This window comes from Pelodiscus sinensis, chromosome 2, assembly GCF_052426305.1.
Source record: "Pelodiscus sinensis isolate ZL-2025 chromosome 2, ASM5242630v1, whole genome shotgun sequence".
Taxonomy (NCBI): Eukaryota; Metazoa; Chordata; order Testudines; family Trionychidae; genus Pelodiscus; species Pelodiscus sinensis.
In genome coordinates, this window is record NC_143053.1 from 11,027,379 (window position 1) to 11,048,500 (window position 21,122).

The following is a 21,122-nucleotide window of genomic DNA, read 5'->3' on the forward strand; positions in this document are numbered from 1 at the left end:
GGGGTGTCATTGCCACTTGAGCCAACACATCTGAGCGAGCTTTATTTTGGCTAGTGCAGGCCCCAGATTGGTAAAGTTGCACCAGCACCAAGTTCAGTGCAAGCTGGTCAAAAATATGCAGAACCCTCGGTGATTACCAAGGCTTCACTGCTCTAGATAAAAGCTAACCTGAATGTGTCATTCTGAGCTGCAGTCACACTCAGGCTGTGTCTACACTGCACCCCTTTTCCGGAAAAGGGATGCAGATGAGACAAGTCGGAATTGCAAATGCTCCGGGGATTTACATTTTCCCCGCTCCATTTGCATGAACATGGCTGCCGCTTTTTTCCGGCTTGGGGCTTTGCCAGAGAAAAGCGCCAGTCTAGACAGGGATCTTTCGGAAAATAAAGCCTTTTCCAAAAGGTCCCTTATTTCTGATTTTAAGAGGAATAAGGGACCTTTCAGAAAAGGCTTTATTTTCCGAAAGATCCCTGTCTAGACTGGCTCTTTTCTCCGGCAAAGCCCCGAGCTGGAAAAAAGCGGCAGCCATGTTCATGCAAATGGAGCGGGGGAAATGTAAATCCCCGCTTCATTTGCAATTCCGACTTGTCTCATTTGCATCCCTTTTCCGGAAAAGGGGTGCAGTGTAGACACAGCCTCAATGTCTACCCGAAGTGACAGAGCTGGAACTCGTGAGGTCCTTTCCTTCCTTCCCAGGTCCAGTCACCTTGGTGACTTCAGAGGCACTAATCACGTGAGTGAGGGCTTACCCCTGTGGGCAAAGCTTATTTCACTTGACTCTTACTATGCATCAGTATCATATACAGCCAGGCAGCTGGAAAGCAACACTTTGACAATGCTCATAAACAAAGGGAATTAGTAGGGCTGTTACTAATGTGCCTGCCACATTTGAATTAATTGTGTAGGAAGGAATGTTTAATAATAGTAGCTAGGAGTCCAGGAAAGGAAGTCCTCTGATAGTGGCAACTGAATTCTAGCTGCTGCATGGATTCCAATTCTTTATTCAGACACTAGGAATTCCTGACCTATCCAGAGATTTTTGCAGTCCTTCTGTGTTCTTGTCTATCTCTACTATATATTTTAGAGAGTTTGTCTGTTTGATCACAAACTTCTAAACGGTAAGAGCTAGGGACGGCCACATTCAACATGCAGCTTCCTCTTATCGGCAAGGAGTCCTGTGGCACCTTATAGACTAACTGAAGTGTAGGAGCATAAGCTTTCGTGGGCAAAGACCCACTTCGTCAGATGCATCTTCAGTTAGTCTATAAGGTGCCACAGGAATCCTCGCCGTTTCTGCAGATTCAGACTAACACGGCTACCCCTCTGATACTTCCTCTTATCATAACTTAAAGCAACATAAGGGTTTGGATGTGCCTGGAATGGGACTGTGTCTCATAAAACCAAATTAAAAAGAGAAACACCAAATCAAGTACAGTCCCCCAAAATGACATAACTGAGTAATGTTGAAAGTAACAGAACCAACATGAGCCAGAAAAATAGGATGAACCTGAAATAGGATTGCTTTTCAATCAACTGTACAGAAAAGAGATAAAATAGAGAAATTGAAGTAGTGCTCTGTTTTGGCACAGCAAGTTCACTGCTTAAGATTTGAAAACTAGAAGAAAATATTATTGGAAACCACATTGACTATAGCCCTTTTTTGTTAAAACCCGGTGAAAAGTAACAATTTATAGGGATGAAAAAAATACACTTGATGGAATTCCCATTTTTAAAAAATTACTCAAACAAATAAATGGAAAAATGTTACCATTCCCTTTTTAAAGAAATCTGAAATAAAAATTAACTGCATAAATATAACACTATTTTTGAAAAATACAATGAAAGAAATAAACATACATTTTCCTTTTATTTTCCAAAAAAATCCCAACCCTCAAGTAATGCCCTCACTCAGGGGGTAGTGGTGCTGAGACTTAATTCAACACTCTCAGTATTCATTTATTGCAAACAAGCAATTCAAATATAAAATAAGTTGAGCAAGAAGACACTAGACACTGAGGCTATCGGTGCAAAACTCCTTGATTTTTCATCTTTGCTTTAGCTATATGCAGAAAACTCCACCCGATCTGCTACTTTTCTCTGGCTACATGCATGGGGCTCCCTGCCTTCATGCCCCCCACTCCAAAAGGAGGTTTCCCCTCCCAAAGTAGCTGACACTACCACAGATATAATGGAATCCAAGCAAAGCTTTAAACCAGGGGTGGGCAATAAGTGGCCCATAGGCCAGCAGCAGTTCTCCAGGGTTAGCCCTGGCAGACCTTCAGCACTTTATTTACCTGTATATTGGCAGGTATGGCCACTTGCACCTCCCCTTGGCAGCAAATTGCCATTCCCAGCCAATGGGAGCTGCAGGAAGTGGCGCAGATCAGGACAATGCTTCCCACAGCTCCCATTGTCTAGGAACCACACCCAATAGGAGCTGCACATGGCTGTACCTGCGAATGCACAGGTAAATGTGCCGGCGGCCTACCAAGGCTTAATCCTGGCAAACCGCATCCGGCTTATTGCCCTGAGCTGCTTTAAATTATAGGAACAAATTAAAATTGGCATCTACTGCACATAGTTCTGCTAAGTTCAACCAGCGCAAGTCTATCTGGCCTAAAAGACATCAAAGGGACAACTAACTCCTGTTTAATCTTGTTTCGCTGAAGCAGGAAAGTAGCAGAAAGGAGTTTAGCGGCATCAAGCCAAATGTCCATCATTCAGAAAACGCAGCATGTCTGCCACATAGAAAAGCCTTTTGTGATGAGGCAAAGAGTTGACCATCTAAAGCAACTCTGAATGCGGCTCAATATGCCACTAGCAACCAGCTGAACTGAAGGGGTAAAGGGATGAGAGAGAATGAATGGGCTGAAAGAGATAAATAAAACAATAAAATGAATAGAATTGAGTGTTATAAACATGGGATCAAGTGATAAAATATGATACCCTGGAAACAACAATTTTGTGTTATTTATCTCCTGTTATTATAAAAGGCTACCAACTCTATTAAAGCAGCCCTTTATATGATTCTGTGACTCTATAGTTACGCTGACCATATGTCCCAATTTTTCCGGGACAGTCCTGAATTTAAATATTCTTTCTCAGTGCCCCATCAAGTAGAGAAATGTCATGGAAAGCCCCACCGGACATTTCACTACTTGATGGGGACACAGGCTTGTGGGAAGACGTGACCAAGAAATGGCTCTGTTCCATTGCTCCTCATGCCATGCAGAAGCCTCCTCCCCCCAGCCCCAAGCAGGGCATGTAGGAAGCTCCATTGGAGATTTGCCAGCAGGTAGCCAGGCCGGCTTCCAGTGGCGTGTGGCCTCTCCCATCCCCCCGCAGGACCGCCTCTACCACGCAGGGTCCTGGTCTAGTTGCACAGCCTCCTTCTCCGCCAGGCTGCTTGTTAGTACAGTGGCTGCTGCTGTTGCCCAAGGACCAGGCAGGTTCAAGGCAGAACTTGGTGGAGCCTCTCCCAAACTTGGAGCCTTGGCAGGAGCTGCATGGAGTCAGAGTGGGGCGAGACACAGTTGGGCTCGGCAGTTGTTGGGACTGGAGCAGAGACCGCCTGCGGTGTTATTTTTAGTATCACAGTCCCGGTCCCCACGGATGGCCCAGCTCCAGTTGGAGTCAAGTGGCAGCCACACAAGTCATGTTCCAGCTGGGCAGCCACACTGGAATGGGCCTTGTGGCTGCCGCTTGACTCCATCTGGAGCTGGGTAGCCTGCGGGGACCGGGACCATGGTACTAAAAAGAGTACCGTGGTCAGCCTTGGCTCCAGTCCTGGCACACAGTCCTGCCCTGGTAGCATCCAGGGGCTTGGGCATGGGGGCTTCCGGGGCCAGACTGTGGTAATAAAAATAGCACTATGGCCCCTGTTCCAGCCCCCAGAAACTGCTTTCCATATTGAAGGCAGAGGTGAGGGAAGGGGCAGGAGGAGAACTAAGAGGGAGGTGGGGGTGAGGAGAGAAAGGGGTTTGTGCTGAGGGGAAGGGGGAAGAGCAGGAAAAGAAAGGAGCAGGCACTAAGGGGAAGGGTGGACGAGAGACAAATGCCAGGGGGCCAAGAGGAGATAATGAGGAAAAGGAGGGGAGGTGGAAACGAAGGGGGCAGGGTGATACTTGGAGGGAAAATGGAAGCAAGGAGAACAAAAAGGAGAGGGGAGGAGTGGGTGCTAGGAGAAGAGGGGTTGAAAGGAGGGGTGGGCATGAGGAAGGCAGGGAATGGAGAAAGTCATGTGAGGGCACAGAGGGGCATGAAGGGAACTCGGGCAGAGGGAGATGAGGGGGTGGGCACCAGGGAGAAAGAGAGTGAGGAGGGCAGGGGAAGTGAGGGAAGGGGGAGGCACCAGGAAGGTGCAGGGGTAAGGGAAGGCGCAGGTGCCAGGAGATTGTGGGAATGAAACAGAAGGGCAGATACAGACAGGGGAGGGATGGGCACCAGAGGACAGAGGCAGGGAAGGTGGGTAAAGGGAGGTGTTAGGAGAGGAGAGGGGTAGCTACAGATGATCAGAGTAGGACTTGAAGAGGAGTGGATACAGGAGGTAGAGAAGGGCTGGTGCGGGGGGGGGAGAGGGGGACAGGTCCCCAAAGGACTGAGGGGAGTGAGAAGGGCAGGAGCTAGGACCGCAGAGGAGGGTGAGGGGTAGGGGCAGGGGCAGCAGCAGGCACCAGGGGAGCAGATTGGGCAAGGGGAGGGTGGGAGACATGGCAGCAGAGGGGAAAAGGAGAGATTGATGAGATATTTATTAATAACTTGGGTGCCACCATGGCACACATTTGAACAAGTGCACATGAACTCAGTACTTGTGCAGAAGGCAAAATTCACTCTACTCATGGGAGGAAAATCTTAGCGGGAACACTTTCCCCCAGTGTCTTTCCCCCGAGTTAATGCAATGCAAGTTGGGTTAATGCAATTGCAGGATAGTTGCATGGGTCCAAACCCATCCCTATTGGTAGAGGATGGTGGGAGGAATTCTTAGAGGAGTCACATGACACCCTTTACTTCTGGTCATGTGTCCATCTTGACCCCGGAAGAACTACCGCCAGGGGTGGGACTTCTTGTGGCAGGGGGTGTGGCTAACAGGTCCCTAATTTTGGTTCAGAAAATATGGTCACCATATCTATAGTACCCATTTGTTCTCCATTGCCTGCTTGCCTGTGGCTTTGAATCCTCCTTTTCTTTTACTGTTGATTCAGTCTCAACTTCTCACTGTTTTTTTACTGCTCTCCTTATTTGTCCAGTACTGCTCTCTCCACCTTTATCTGCTCCCTTCCCTTTTTTACTAATGCTTCAGGAAAATGTTCTAGAAGAAGAGTCTTCAGTGGATGAGCATTTCCCGTTTAGAGAGTAGGAGATAATCAGATCATTTTTCTGGGCATACGTTAGTGATTGGCTTCAGCTGGAGTTCCTGATTCTCACATTCCCAAATTTGCTGAAGCTGGAATTCAGATTAAAATCCAGACTTTGTAGATGTAGCTTGGAGGCTTTGGCAATGGCAGTAGCCCCAATTTTACACAGCAGAAGAACGAGAAAATTCAAATGACCATAAACAAAAGGGAAACTGGCCCATCCAAGGCTACGTCTACACTGCAGACTTCTTGCTCAAGAGAGTGTCCAGACTGCATGGACGCGCTCTTGCAAGAAAGCTCTGCTTGCCATTGACAGAATGTCCACCAGGGCACCTGTGCTTCTTTCGATAGTCTGTTTTTGCACACAAAAAAACCTGTTTCCCGTCGACACGCACACCTTTTTGTGCAAGAGCTCTTGCACAAAAAGGCTTATTCCTCGTAGAAAAAGAAATACCTATGCCGCAAAAACCCCTCTGTTCTGTCAATTCACTGTAATTGTTCTTGCGCAAAATGTGCTTGAGGTGTGGACACTCCATGAGTTTTTGCACAAAAACAGCTGGTTTTGCACTTAAACTGTGCAGTGTAGACATAGCTGAAGTGCCCCTTCCAAATGGAGCAAATTCTGCAAAGTAAACAATGTGAATGGTGGCTCTTGGTGGTACAGGTGAAGAATGTTTTAATATTGTTACAAATCTATAGTCTTCTAAGTCCCTGACTCCTTGTACCATTTCGGGTAGACCTCTGTACAAAATATTGGGAATATGGGTTGGTAGTCTGCCTGATCCAATTTTTCTACAGTAGGGTAGGATTTGAAAAACTGCTCAGCATGTGTGTCACTCTGCCCCCATGGCAGTCAGTGATAAAAATCCTTGGCTGTGTCTACACTGGGCCACTTATTCCGGAACAGCAGCTACTTTTCCGGAATAAGCTGCGAGCTGTCTACACTGGCCCCTTGAATTTCCAGAAAAGCACTGACGATCTACTGTAAATTTGTCAGTGTTTTTCCGGAAAAACTATGTTGCTCCTGCTCGGGCAAAAGTCCTTTTTCCGGAAAACGACAGGGGCTTTTTTTTCGGAAAAGCGCGTCTACATTGGCCACGGAAGCTTTTCTGGAAAAAGGGCTTTTCCGGAAAAGCATCCTGCCAATGTAGACGCTCTTTTTCTGGAAATACTTATAACGGAAAACTGTTCTGTTTTAAGCATTTCCGGAAAAGGGTGCCAGTGTAGACGTAGCCATTTTGACTTCAATGGGAATAGGGTTAGGCCAGTTCAAAGGGCCTATGAAAACCTCAATTGTAGTTTGTATGCAAACAAGGGCTAAAGTCATTAATGGCACATTCTGTTCAACGATTCCTATTCTACAGTGCTCTTTCTAGGAATTCCTATTCCACAGTGTGCTTTTTAGGAATTCTTTTATTTAAGGAATTTAAATGTTTAAAATCTTAACAAGTTACTTGTAAAAATCAACAAAGTATTTCTAAAATGATTATGCAAATTAGATTTTTAATTTCTTTTGCCTGAAAACCATTTGATTTCCACCCCCACAACCGCCACTCAGAAGATGAAAACCCTTAATGGGGCAGATATGGTTTTGGGAGACAGAGAAGCTGATGTTGGCTAAAGGTGCTGAATCAAACTGCTTAACTTAAACAAAAGACAGAACTATGTAGCACTTTAAAGACTAACAAGATGGTTTATTAGGTGATGAGCTTTCGTGGTCTTTAAAGTGCTACATAGTTCTGTCTTTTGTTTCAGCTAGACCAGAATAACACGGCTGCATCTCTATCACTACTGCTTAACTTGTTTCTGAAAATTGATTTAATAATTGGTGTGATGTTTACACTGCTGGTAGTGAATAATAGAACTTGTAATTTGTGAATTATGGATGCTTGTCAGTCCTCCAGACTTACAAGTAGCTTTTGAGTGCTAGAAACAGAGGGGGGAAACTGAGGCACCGATCTGCTAAGCAAATTGTCGATGCTCAGCATAACAAGTCACTTTCTGAAGTGGGATAGAAATTAGAAGTTCCTAGACCCATGCTCAATCACCTGGAACACATTGCCTGAATATAAACTATTATTAATATCCCCCAAATAACTGGAGAAATCTATTTGTGAATAATTGCATCTCCCTTCATAGATTAATAGAGGTTCATCAGCAATGAAAAATTGCAGGTGAGCAGTTCTAACCTTCCATGCTTTGCAAATGAAGGAAGATAGTAACTATGGGCCACGATTTAGGGTACCTGCAGGGCTACATTTGATCCTCAGACCACAGAGTGGATACATCAGTTCTAAAAGGAAATGTTCTCAAATATTAGTTGAATATGTGTCAGCAGTGTGATGCCGTTGCAAAGAAAGCAAACATGATCTGGGATGCATTAACAGGTGTGTTGTGAGCAAGACACGAGAAGTCATTCTTCCACTCTACTCTGCACTGGTTAGGCCTCAATTGGAGTATTGTGTTTGGTTCTGGGCACCGCATTTCAAGAAAGATGTGGAGAAATTGGGTAGGGTCCAGAGAAAAGCAACGAGAATGATTAAAGGTCTAGAGAACATGACCTATGAGGGAAGGCTGAAGGAATTAGGTTTGTTTAGTTTAGAAAAGAGAAGACTGAAGGGGGACATGATAGCAGTTTTCAGGTATCTAAAAGGGTGTCCTAAGGAGGAGTGAGAAAACTTGTTCATCTCGGCCTCTGCGGATAGAACAATGGGCTTAAACTGCAGCAAGGGAGGTTTAGGTTGGACATTAGGAAAAAGTTCCTAACTGTCAGGGTGGTCAAACACTGGAATAAATTGACCAGGGAGGTTGTGGAATTTCCATCTGTGGAGATATTTAAGAGTAGGTTAGATAAATGTCCATCAGGGGTGGTCTAGACAGTATTTGGTCCTGCCATGAGGGCAGGGGACTGGACTCGATGACCTCTCGAGGTCCCTTCCAGTCCTTGTATTCTATGATTCTATGATTATAGCTAGGACAAAGTGAATGGTACCCCGGCCACAGTCTGGTTGCTTTCTTCCTGCCATCGTCCAGTAAGACTGTGCTGTCTGCACCCAGAGTAGCTGGCTTCTTTCTGTAAAAAGTTATTACTGCAAATAAAGAGACATCGGTCTGATTTGATCAGCAGAGCAGTGCCTGAGAAATTACTTTCCTAGTCAGGTTTGTCACTGTGAAACAGAGCCTGTCTTTCAGGTCATTGTTCTAATGTTATTGGTCTGACCAGGGCACATTGCTTTTCATGAGACTTAATCAGGCTAGATGTTTTCAGTAGCCTCATAATGTTTTAGTGGCCATAAAGAAGTAGGCTCCTGATGATCAAAGAGTATTATCCATCTCATTAGCTGCCGTATTTATAGCCTTGCTGATTAAACAGCTCGGAAGCCATCCAGCTAACCACATCTGTGCTGCTGGTGGCGGCCACATTTTCAATCAAACACAGGAAAAGTTCATCTTCCCTGCTGAAGTCTACCACCCTTACTGGCGAACCAATAGTATATCCATGCACTGTGCTATCCAAGAATGGAATGTGTTAGCCTGTTCTACTTGTGGAAAAGGTCAGAAAGCTAAGATCTGTATAATCCTTTCCCAGGACTTGGTTTGTGCCTGCTAACAACAGCATTGCATGGCTCATTCCCTTCCAGAGGAAATTCAAGGAGGCCAGGAGACACTTGCTGACTCTCACGGGAACATAAGAACATAAGAACGGCCGTACTGGGTCAGACCAAAGGTCCTTCTAGCCCAGTATCTTGTCTACTGACAGTGGCCAGCACCAGATGCCCCAGAGAAGGTGGACCAAAGACAATGATCAAGCGATTTGTCTCCTGCCATCTCTCTCCAGCCTCTGATAAACAGAGGCCAAGGACACCATTTTATCCCCTGGCTAATAGCCTTTTATGGACCTAACCTCCATGAAATTATCTAGCTTCTCTTTAAACTCTATTATAGTCCTAGCCTTCACAGCCTCCTCTGGCAAGGAGTTCCATAGGTTGACTACACGCTGTGTGAAGAAGAACTTTCTTTTATTCGTTTTAAACCTACTACCCATTAATTTCATTTGGTGACCTCTAGTTCTTCTATTTAGGGAACTAATAAATAAGTTTCATGCTTCTCCATCCCTTAGCAGCATACTCATCACTAAGTAGCCAGCTAGTCTCAGTGCTTTGCAGGGCAGGCCAGAGAGAGTTGCAGCTTGAGAAGAAGCCATCCTCTCTCTTCCAGGGCATGTCTAGACTGCATCCCTCTCTCGGCAGAGGGATGCAGATTAGGCAGATCGACATTGCAAATGAGGTGGGGATTTAAATATCCTGCACTTCATTTGCATAAAAGTGGCCACCACTTTTTGCCACCGTGGCACTTTGTTGGCAAAAAGTGGCAGTCTAGAGGGGGATCTGTCGAGAAAGAAAGCCTTTTTCGACAGATCCCTTATGCCTCCTGCAAGAAGGTTTACAGGATCAGTCGAAAAAGGCTTTCTTTCTCGACAGATCCCCCTCTAGACTGCTGCTTTTTGCTGACAAAGTGCTGAGTCGGCAAAACGTGGTGGCCATTTTTATGCAAATGAAGCACAGGCTATTTAAATCACCGTTTCATTTGCAATGTTGACCTGCCTAATCTGCATCCCTCTGCTGACAGAGGAATGCAGAATAGACATACTCCCAGACACAGAAAGGAAACAATCTGGGGAAGAAATAGTGCAAAATTGTAATTTGCAAATGTGATGGGTGTCTCTTTAAGGGGGGAGGTTTAAGGGGGGAGGTTATGTCGTAGATGGATGGGGCAGTGAAAAATAAACACTTTAATACTTGCTATTCTGATCTTAAGCCTACAATGTATTAGTTGAAAACCATGATGGGAAGCCACACAGCAATGTCTCCTTAAGAAAGCTTCATTCCTTTGGAAAATTATGACCCCACAGTGTCCTTACGAATATGCTTTGAAGCATCATAAATATATAATTTCAGTACTATTCTCATGGTAGATGAACAAAGTTTTTTTGCTAAGCGAGACTGATTCTGTTTCACTGTTTGTTCATTTACTCGTCAATTCTCTAAAATTAAAGTCATTTGCAGTGCATCCATCTTTAGTGTGAAACGAGGAGATTCTGCTGTAATTTGCCTGCATGATGTACAATTAAAATTATCGTTAGGTTCTATTTGCAAAGTAGTTTTAACAAGCTTGCTTGCCCATTTCATTGTGTTGTTTTATCAGCATAAGCAGCCTGGATCCTGCTCTCTTTTAGGGATTTCGGCATGATGGAGCGATTGATTGAACCTGACACTTCATTTACATCAACTGTAACAGTTTGAAAGCAATAAACAGTCTCTTAAGATAAGAATGTTTGCTTGAGTTGTCAGGGAAAGATTAAAGCATGTTGGGCATCTGAGACCTGGAAGAAGTTTTCATCACCATAACTTGTATCTACATAGCAAAGCTTTTCCTATATCATTTGAAAAGTCTGGCAGCTGATGTAGAATTGGAATTGCAGTCTTGGCAGTGATCCAACCTGCCCCTTCACAAATTAGCTTTGGTGGACAGCTAACAAAACTTCCTTGCCAATCAATGCAAAGCATTTCTCACAGACAACACTAGTGCTCTTTCCTCATGTCAATATGTTTGGTTAAATGAAAAATATGTACTGCAGGGTGAAATGAGCGATATCGGTACATTTCTATGGACAGGTCATGTTGGTTTTATATTATAGCCAGTCTGGAGCTTTTATGTCCTGGTAATCTCTATTTGCTACAATTTATAGACACAATCATGGCTGATGACAGTATGTCAGAAGGTCCGTCACTGGAGTTGTCACCCAAGTGGTTATGGAATGAAGTCATGAAGCCCTGAGAGTATCTTAGTTGTCTTATTTAACCTCTTGATTGTGCAGTAGCAGAATGGAAAGAAGGGAAGGCTGCTGAGAACAAGGAAAACTCATGAAAATCAAAGGATCAGCTACTTTAAAAAGGTCCCCTCCTCCTGCAGCACAACAGACAGCATACTTCAGGTGTATATTTTGCTGTCTCCTACTATCTATTACTCTGTCTCATGACTGGATTACATACAATCCTTGTTCCAATTCAACTACATTGGTTTAAAAACGGATGTACTTAAATTGGTGGAAACGCCTAATAGAAATTTATCATAATATGCTGTTCCAATATAAACACTTCTAAACTGTTACAACTGCATTCACACAAAGGGTTGCCCCAAATCATCTATGTTGGATTTGTTTAAAATGAATATAGTTAAACTGGTACAGAAATCATGCGGTGACAAGCCTTTCGACTAATAAAGGCTTCCCTAAGGCTCAATAAAAGGCTTCCCTAATTTTTATCTATTGTTATTTTTTCTTCTTACCTGTGTAATTCTAATGAATTAATTGAATATCTTCCATTCCTAGGTGCTATGGTAATACAAGTAATAATAATAATAATTCCATGTATATTTTCATTCTTATCTCTGAGGCATTTGCAGTTTCTTTTCCTCTTTCTATGTGTTTATCACTCTGATTTTGGTGTAATTTGACAGACTAAATCATGCTGGAACTAGGTTCAGATGTCTTCAAAGCAGAACTGGGACCCATTTCTGAAGTTTGGCATCCATGGCTGAGAGAGACCTTTTTTCTGTGGTTTGCACAGTCACCTGATCACAGTCTTGTCTTTACCCTCTACTTTGGGACAGGGTTTGACCTGGTGGATTTGTTCAGTGTGATGGAGATTTTTGGAAGGAAAGAAAATGGAATTCGGAGTTCTTATGTGCGACTTGGAAGCTTCCCCATCGTGCAGAAAACTGAGTAAGTTTCCCAGTCTCGTTTACACTTGAGCCGCTGATGTCTGTAATTTTGTTCTTTTAAGTTAACCCAGAGTCTTAGCAGCTGTCTCCAGGCAGTGCATCTGTGGGAAATGCATAAAGGAGTTTCTACAGGCTTTGAGTTGCCCATTCAACTCTGCTCCCATTACCCTATCACAGCCTGCAGCCTAAGTTCTAATCCCATTAATCACTCCAGTCTAAAATGAACATTTTGTGACACTTTCTCCAAGGTGTGTACTTGCTAACAGCAAGAGACTGATTCCCACTGGATGTAGTTATCAGGCTGCTAATACAGTTTCTTAACCTCTTAAAAGAATGAACAGCAGTTAATAATCCTCTGTCAACATGGATCTGTTTCTCAGGGTCCTTTATAACACGAGGCTGCCAGCTGTGTCACAATCCATCAAAATGGGCTCTCTTCAACCTGTCATATCAGTTCTGCTAGCATTAGCCTTGAGAAGAATGAGTGCATAATTTCACTGAGGATCTATGGAACAATGGATTGAATTGTCATCATTAACTTTTTTTGCAGTAAATATCACTGATATAGTTTTACACTTAATATTAAAAAAATCAATATTAATTATGTTCCTTCTTGTGGACAAGAGTTATTTTTCTAATTTATTTTGACTCTTCTCCTTGGCTCACTGGATTTTTGAGATACTCTGGTCATTTACATTTATTTGATTTCATAAGCTTGGTCATCCAGGAACCAACCTGGATTCCCTCCCTCTTCTCTCTTAAAAAAATATTAACAAGTGAAAATATGACCTCAGGGGAAAAAAGTCTGAAAATTATGTCAAGTCTCAGGGTAAATGAATTTAGGAACAGGGATAAATTCTGTGTACCAAATAACCCTTGATCAGTGAAATGTGGATAGATATAATTGAGCTACATATTATGGGCCGAGATTAATTTTGTATGACTCAGGAAAATTAGAGAAGAGGACAGTGTCTTGGTTTGTTTGCTTAAATTCTACACAAATGTGTCATGGTCCTGATTCAGCAATCATTTAAATATCTTCTTAGTCTTAAGGGCATGAATAATCCCCATCTTATTTATCAAAGCACTTAAGCACATACATTATAAAGTGTTAGCACTTTACAGACTAACAAAACACGTAGATAGTCCATGAGCCCACTTCTTCATAGGACTAACATGGCTACCCCCTGAAGCTTCTGCATGTACATTAGGTCTGACTTCACTGTAAGATTTAAGCTATGTGCTAAGTGCTATGATTAAGGCCCTATCAAATTCAGTCATTTTGGTCAATTTCATAGTCATAGGATTTTAAAAATTGGAAATTTCACATCAGCCATTTAAATCTGAAATTTCATAGTATTGTAATAGTAGGGCTCCTGATGCCAAAGGGGGGTAGGGTGGGGGCTTGTCGCAAGATTGTTGCAAGGGGGGTTGTGGCTACTGCTACCCTTATTTCTGTGCTGCTGGTGGTGAAGCTGCCTTCAGAGCTGGTGTAACCTACACACTTAGGCTATGTCTACACTTACGGCTTCTTGCACGAGAAGTATGCAAATGATATTCGGAGATATTCCTGAAAATAATTGGCACAACGGCATTGCACAAGAGGTTTTTTCTTGCGCAAGAAAGGGCAGTGTAGACAGCTCCTTCTGGCACAAGAGCCTCTTTTTCAAAAATGGTTCATTAGGTATGCAAATGAGGCTCAGTGATATTCCATGCTTAACCTCATTTACATACTTCTGACACAAGAAGCCGCGAGTGTAGACACAGTCCTAGTGTGGTTACTGAGCAATGCAAGTGGTACCGAGACCACAGCAACAGTTAAGACCAAGAGACCTCTACAGGGTGGGCTGGGAGCCAGCTGGCTTTTAGCTCAGAGATTAGAGGCTCCTATATTCCACTCCAGAGGTCCCAGGTTCAAATCTGCCTGGTGGCGGTTACACTGGGCAGCAAGAGAGCATTGGCTGTTGGCAGAGAGCCCTGTTCTAAAGGCAGAGCAGCAGCGCAGAAGTAAGGACGCCGTGGCATGGTGTTGCCTCTCTTTCTTCTGCGCTGCTGCCAGCAGAGCTGTGCACTTAGCCAACAGCCACCAGTCTGTCCACCCAGCTCAGTAGGCAGCAGCACAGAAGTATCCATGGAATGGTATGATATGAGAACCCTTATTTCTCAACTCCTGCAAGTGGGGCACTGCCTTCAGAGCTGGCCAACAGTTGCCCCTCTTCAGCCACTCGGCTGTGAAGGAAGCACAGAAGTAAAGCTGGCAATAGAGGGACCCCTCTAACATGACCTTGCAAACCCCCTGCAACTCCCTTTTGGGTCAGGACTCTGTCTGAGAAACACTGCTGTCCCTCCCATAAAATCTGTAGAGAATAGGGTTAAAGCATACAAAAAACCAAAAGAGAGTGATTTCATAGTGACAGACCAGATTTCATGGCCTGTGATGTGTTTTTTTCATGACCATGAATTTGGTAAGGCCCTAGCTATGCAGGCTGGCCTGAAGTGTTTGGATGATTTGCAATTTACAATCTGAAAAGAGTCCATTCAGAGAATCCCCTAAAACAATTAGCCTCAATTTGGTTACCTGACATGACTCGCTGAGTGACGTTGGGCACGTCACTTCAATTTCAGTGCCCCAGTTTCTTCATCTGTAAAATGGGGATAATGGTGATGATATTATTTTTAAGGTGCTTGGGGTATGTGAATGGAAAGTGCTACATGAGAATGAATGATTAACTTAGGGAGAATGGCAACTACAGAAACAGATTTTAGAAACTGGCCAGAGGAGACCAGAATCATGGGCACCATTTATGGGGAATTAGGGGACTAGTAGTCCCCCTCCTGAGTTTGAACCTCTAGATTTCATACTGGAGGGCTGCTTGAAGCTGCATACCCTGGCTCCAAAGGCAGCTCTGAATTGCAGTAGAGTTTGAGTTGCTTGCAGCTTTGCCTTTGGGACTGGGAGTTTGTTATAAAAAAAGGGAGGCAGGTGATTAAGAATAATAAAAGACTGGTCATTCCAGTAATCAAGGGATCCTTAGATCATCATGAAAACATTTCCAGGTACTTAAAAATAGGGGGTGGGGGAAGGGAAATAGTATTGAGTGTTGTGCTGCTGGGATTTGAATTTGGACCAGTACAGTTAAACATTTAAATGTTCTTGAAAAAGGGGTAAATAGTGAGATTGCAAAATTTGCAGATACTACAGAATTACTTAAAATAGTTAAGTGCAAAGCTGATTGCAGAGAGTCACAAGAGATCTCACAAAACTGAGCGACTGGGCAACACAAAGGCAGATGGAATTCAGTGTGGAGAAATGCAAAATATTGCACGTAGGGAAATATAATCCCAACTATACGTACAAAAATGATGGGATCTAAAACAGTTGTTACCACTCCAGAAAGAAATCTTGGAATCGTTGTGGATAGTTCCCTGAAAACATCTGCTCAATGTGCAGTCTAAAAACTAAAAAGCTAACAGAACATTGGGAATCATTAGGAAAGGAATAGATAATAAGACAGAGCATATTGTATTGTCTCTATATAAAGTCATGGTATGCCCACATTGTGAATACTGCATGCAGATTTGGTCACACCATCTAAAATAAAAAGGATGTATTGGACTTGGAAAAGATACAGAAAGAGCAATGGAAATTATTAGTGATAAGGAACAGCTTCCATATGAGGGGAGATAACAAGATTGGGACTTTTCAGCTTGGAAAATAAATGACTAAAAGTGGGGAGATATGTCAGAGGTCTAGAAAGGCATGAATGGTGTGGGAAAATAGAATAAGGAAATGTTATTTACTCCTTCACTAACATAACACAAGAATTAAATTAAATTTATAGACAGCAGATTTAAAACAAATTATTTTTTCACAATCAACCTATGGAACTCTTTGCTAGGAGATGGTGGAAAGGACCATAATATAACATGGTTCCAATAAGAACAAAATAAGTTTGAGAATAGGTCTATCTATGGCTGCTAGCCAGAATAGGCAGGAATAGTGTCCCAAGCTTCTGTTTGCCAGAAGCTGGAAATGGGCAACAGGAGGTGGATTACCTGATGAATGCCTCTTCTGTTGATGCCTTCTGAAGCTCCTGGCATTGCTATTGTCGGCAGACAGGACGCTGGGCTAGATGGACCGTTGGTCAGACTCAGTATGGCCATTCTGAACCTATATAGAGCCCGAATGTATCTGCCCCTTGTGTAACCCACTAGACCACACTCTGCTTCCAAGCTGAGAGCGCGCCCAGGAGTTCTGACTCTCTCTCTCTCTCTCTCTCTGCAGTTAGTAAGAAAGTAAAGCTATATATTAAAATTTTAAGCCTAACCAGTGTCTCTTAAGTGACTTGCTACAAGATGTCAGAACACATTAGTATTAGAGCTGAGTGGGTCTAATATTTATTTAAATTTTCTTTCTTTTATATGGGAATTAGATATAGGGCTCCTGTCAGCTAAGTTACCTGCAAAAAACCCGAGAATTTTCCAGTGCCTTAGTAGCCCGAGAAAGAGGTGATGTGATGTGTGTGTGTGTGGGGGGGGGGGGGGGGGGGGGCAAATGGATCGGTCCCCCACTCCCAATTTGCTGCTTGGCTTGTACTGAGCATGCTCGGTAACACTGCTGAAGCCACTGTCCTCATCTGTTCCTCCATGCTCTCCCTGTCTTCCACCCTGTCAGAAAGGCATAGGCAGGTCAGCACCCCCCTTCCAAAATCTGAAATGGTGCCCCTGACCAGAGCTTCCCTTGAGTCTGTGAGGAGAACAGAAGTTCCTTAAATCTATTAGAGATGGCATGAATCATGGCCCAGGGTAGCTGTTCAGAGACATGAAGAGTGAGATTCAGCTAGAAAATCACTTCCTTGAATCTGATTTCATGTTGCAGCGCTGGGAAAAATTTGCACACCTCTTTGCCAGTCAGTGTTAATGGCATGTTTATAATGAGGGGTGTAAATTGATTTGTGTTGGTTTAACTTGGTCTCCTGGCTTGTTGTGCAGAGGGATCTGGTGGTACCGCCAACAAGATCCGTGTCTTGTAGAGCTTGTGAAAGGCAGTAGCGTCTTAAAATTAGATGGGCGTTCTCACTTAGGGCACCTTCGAAGGGGGCAGAATGCCATCCCTACTGAAATATGCTGAGATTTGACATGTGCTGAATAAAGTGTCTCTTAATTTTGATTTTCTGTTGGACTATTGGACAGTTTTGAACCTCCTCTTGGCTGGGAACAGGTTCTGGATGTTAGTGGCCAAGCTGCGATGGAGTTATCTGGACAGGATAAGCTTTCTGTCTTGCTCTGTCTAATTTCAGATCCCAGGATAAGACTATGATCCTATAGCATTGGCCACTAACACAAACCCCTAAGGAAGAGAGGATAACATGAGGACCGCATGACTGATATGTGTGATGCGTGACTGATGGATTCGGAAGCTTCAGGAGGTAGCCGAGTTAGTCTGTACAGGATAAACTTAAAAAACAACAAATGGTCTGGTAGCATTTTATAGACTAACAAAACATATAGATGGTATCGTGAGCTTTCGTGGGCACAGCCCACTTCTTCAGATGACCAGATGAATTCAGGTCAACTTTCCATATTGATAGTAGCTCAGTCACTTAGCTGTGTTCAGTGGCTATTCATCACGAAGTGGTGTTGACCTGAGTGTGTGGACGAGCGAGGGTGAATCCACAAATTATTTTGAGGCAGGTATCAACATGTTTTGAAGCCCTTCTAGAATCGTGCAGCAGGAGGGCTCATTGCCATTCTTGCTCCAGGAAGGCATTACAACTATTTAGTGAGTATCGTTACATGTCAGTGTCTTATCAAGTCACAGGCTCCGTTTGCCTTCCCAAATGGCAAACGCTTATGGAAGGCCTTTTAGTTTATAGCGACAGACACCAAAAATTACCCTCAGGGTAAGGCAAGAAACTGTTTGGAGCTGAGTTTTTTCCGGCATTGCAGGGCAGTGGTTATCTCTGCGGTGAATTCTGTCTTCCTCAGGGCTCTCTTGTAGTTTAACTGAGATGACAGATTAGCGAGACAAGAGTTGATTAAAGCAGAATAGTGATAAAAGACCGAGAGGCATGTCTGCTGTCGTCTCTTGCTGGTTCCCTTGTTCAGGAAGCCCTGTTGACTTCAGAGAGAGCTGGGGCTCAGCTGGGTTGAAAATCAAGTTCCTTTATTAAGCATCTAAGCCTTGATTACGATGAATAATAGACAACACTGGCATCTTGGGCTTCAAATTGTGGCCATCTAATGGCCATTCAGTGGTCTGTATAAAATGAATTGGTGTTCTACGGCCAGCTCCCATAGCTAGTTGTCCACATCTCAGCTCCACCTACTATCTTGCATATCAATCGTTATCCTTGTGGATGAAGGGGAAATCCAAAGCCCTCTTAAGCTGAAGGGAGCTTCTCCATTGCTTTCGATCAGATGCCAGCCAACGACTAGGTGTTGGGCTAGCAGTACATTCTGAGTCATTCAAAGTGGTCCTTCCAGGACAGGCTGGGGTTTCACTGGCATTGATATGGGGCATTCTGGCATTGCTTTTACTTATGCTGCATCATTTTTTAACATAGCTGGTGTATGTAACGTGGAGAGGAGGAACCAAACCTGGGACCTCGGGAGCTAAGTGCATGAACCTCTACAGCTTGGGCTAAAAGCTAAGGCTGTAGAGCAAACTCATTCATCCCCTTTGGATGTGGTCTAAGTGACACTAGGTGGGATGTAACGTGGAGAGGAGGAACCAAACCCGGGACCTCGGGAGCTAAGTGCATGAACCTCTACAGCTTGGGCTAAAAGCTAAGGCTGTAGAGCAAACTCATTCATCCCCTTTGGATATGGTCTAAGTGACACTAGGTGGGATGATGGATCATCCCAGATGGTGTTTGGGTTGCACGTTGTTAAGGCTGTTCCCCACTCTGGGTCGCTGAGTGCAGAAGGTGGGGACCCTCAAGAGACCTTAAAAATACCTTGCCTCTTTAGGCTTCTGCTTAAACAGACACCCTCAGGTCATAGATTCCCTTCCCCTGGAGATACCACCATCCAGTGTAAAAACTCCTTCTTCTGAAACCCAGGAAGAAACACTTGAACTTCTTCCAGAGGAGTGTCCCAAGCTCTTTTACCACAAGAGAGCTTGAAAAAGGAAAAAAAACAACAACAAAACACAAACTACAGTCTCTGATAGCTGACCTCTCAGTCGTGGCACGCATACACAGACCTCCTATTACCTTCCAGGACACACGAATCAAATCATCGCCTTTAAAAAGGTGATTTTACTACCAAAACAAAAAAGATAGACTGATAAAGCACACTTGGTTGCTAAGTGTTACAGAGCAACTAAGAAAACCAAATTCAAACACAGAGAAACTTAGTTTCTCCTGGCTTCAGTTTAGATACAATGAATGGCAGAGGGAGATACACATGGATTAGCACAGAGAAGTTAACCAAACAACAAAACAAAGGAAATAACCAGATCACAACCAAATATACATTTTTCCCTATTACTCATGATCCACGTCAAGGTCCAGTCCATTTTCATTCCATTGTAGTCCTGCCTGGATTTAAAACATCCTGCTTCTCCTAGCTCCTGGCTTAAAAACTCACACAAAAGAGAAACGGCAGGCAAGTATATCCTTACAATTCAAATTTCAGCACTGTATCCCATTGGTTCTTTTGGCTCCCTGCCAATACCCTCTAGCTACCTGAGTTTAACCCTTTAGTCACCAAGTGATGGCCAGTACTCCACATATCCATTACACATGTATAGATACATTTTTTAGAAGTTACATTTCCCTTTTTACATGATCAAAAAGGGGGAAAAATCCTGCCTATTTTCACTCTTCTTCTGTATTTTAACTTGCAAGCTCCAGCAGTTTGGAAGCAAAACAAATTCAAGTTCCATGAAGTTTTAGTCTATTCTGTTTTTGTCTTCAGCAGCCAGAGGAATTGTGGGTTCCAAGAAGATTCCTGTGGGAACACCATTCAAGGAAAATGAAATCACATATATCTACATAAAACCTGGAACAGAAATTATGAATAGCACTAAAACAAAGACCCCCTACCTCCAAATAATTAATAACAGTGTTTACCAATTCATGGCAATTTCTCATAATTAGGTACCAATTGATTAATTTACTGAGTAATATATTTAAATGGTTTTATTTTCCATTTGGAAAAAAATAAAGTTAGATGTGAGCATTTTGTGCTGGGAAAAGGTACCAGACTGGTGGTCCTGGAAAGTGAAACCCTTTGTTCATCTTGCAGAAGTAGGCCCCCGGCTCAAGTATTTGTACTTCAGTGAGACATGAGTACTTGCTGAATAGGGTTGTCAGATGGTTTAACCAAAAATACCTAACACTCCCGTCCCCATTTTAGTTGTCCAATATTCTCTGAATTTTTTTACTGGAGAGGAGGCAAAAATACTGGACTATCTGGGTCAATACCAGGCACCTGGCAACCCTATTGCTGAAAGTTAAGCAGGTGCTTGAGTTCTAGAATGTGGGGGTAGGCACAAGCTCTGCAGGCTTTCCTTGGTGCCTCAAACTTGACGTGTATGGAGATCCTTTGGAGCCCTCTCCTTGGCTCATTCAGCAGCAGGCCCCTGTGAGGAGATTTGCCGTAGTAGCTGTTGGGATATGGACAGCTGCTCCCTGAGAATGAGCATGATGAAGGAGGAAATTGACCCTACATTTCCCTGCACCCAATGCTATCTCTGTGGCACTGTTTCTCTGGATGCTACAGAAAGCACTCCTTAGGCTCTGGGACTTATGGGTAGGGAAGGGGGTGCCAGGTCAGCACAACCTCCTCTCCTTCCAGCCCTGCAGAGATTCTGAAGAAAGACAGGTCAACCTTGGAGCTGCAGTTCTATTGTCTTTCTCCCAAAGCACCTCTGCAGCAAGGCCCTCCTTTTAGGATCAGATCTAGACTCCTCCCACTCCTGCAGCCCAAAAGTGACTAAAATGGGGACTTGGAACCTTGGTGATGGGAGTGAGGTGA

The 21,122-nt window shown here is 43.7% G+C and overlaps 1 protein-coding gene across 1 annotated transcript in view; it reads left to right on the forward strand.

The window, feature by feature from the left end:
* COL22A1 (collagen type XXII alpha 1 chain) overlaps nt 1-21,122 on the forward strand; it is a 316,194-nt gene that overhangs the window by 101,973 nt on the left and 193,099 nt on the right. Inside the window, exon 6 of the mRNA XM_075920074.2 lies at nt 12,027-12,138. Within this exon, the coding sequence (XP_075776189.2) occupies nt 12,027-12,138 (112 nt within the window). The remainder of the gene's footprint in view (nt 1-12,026; nt 12,139-21,122) is intronic.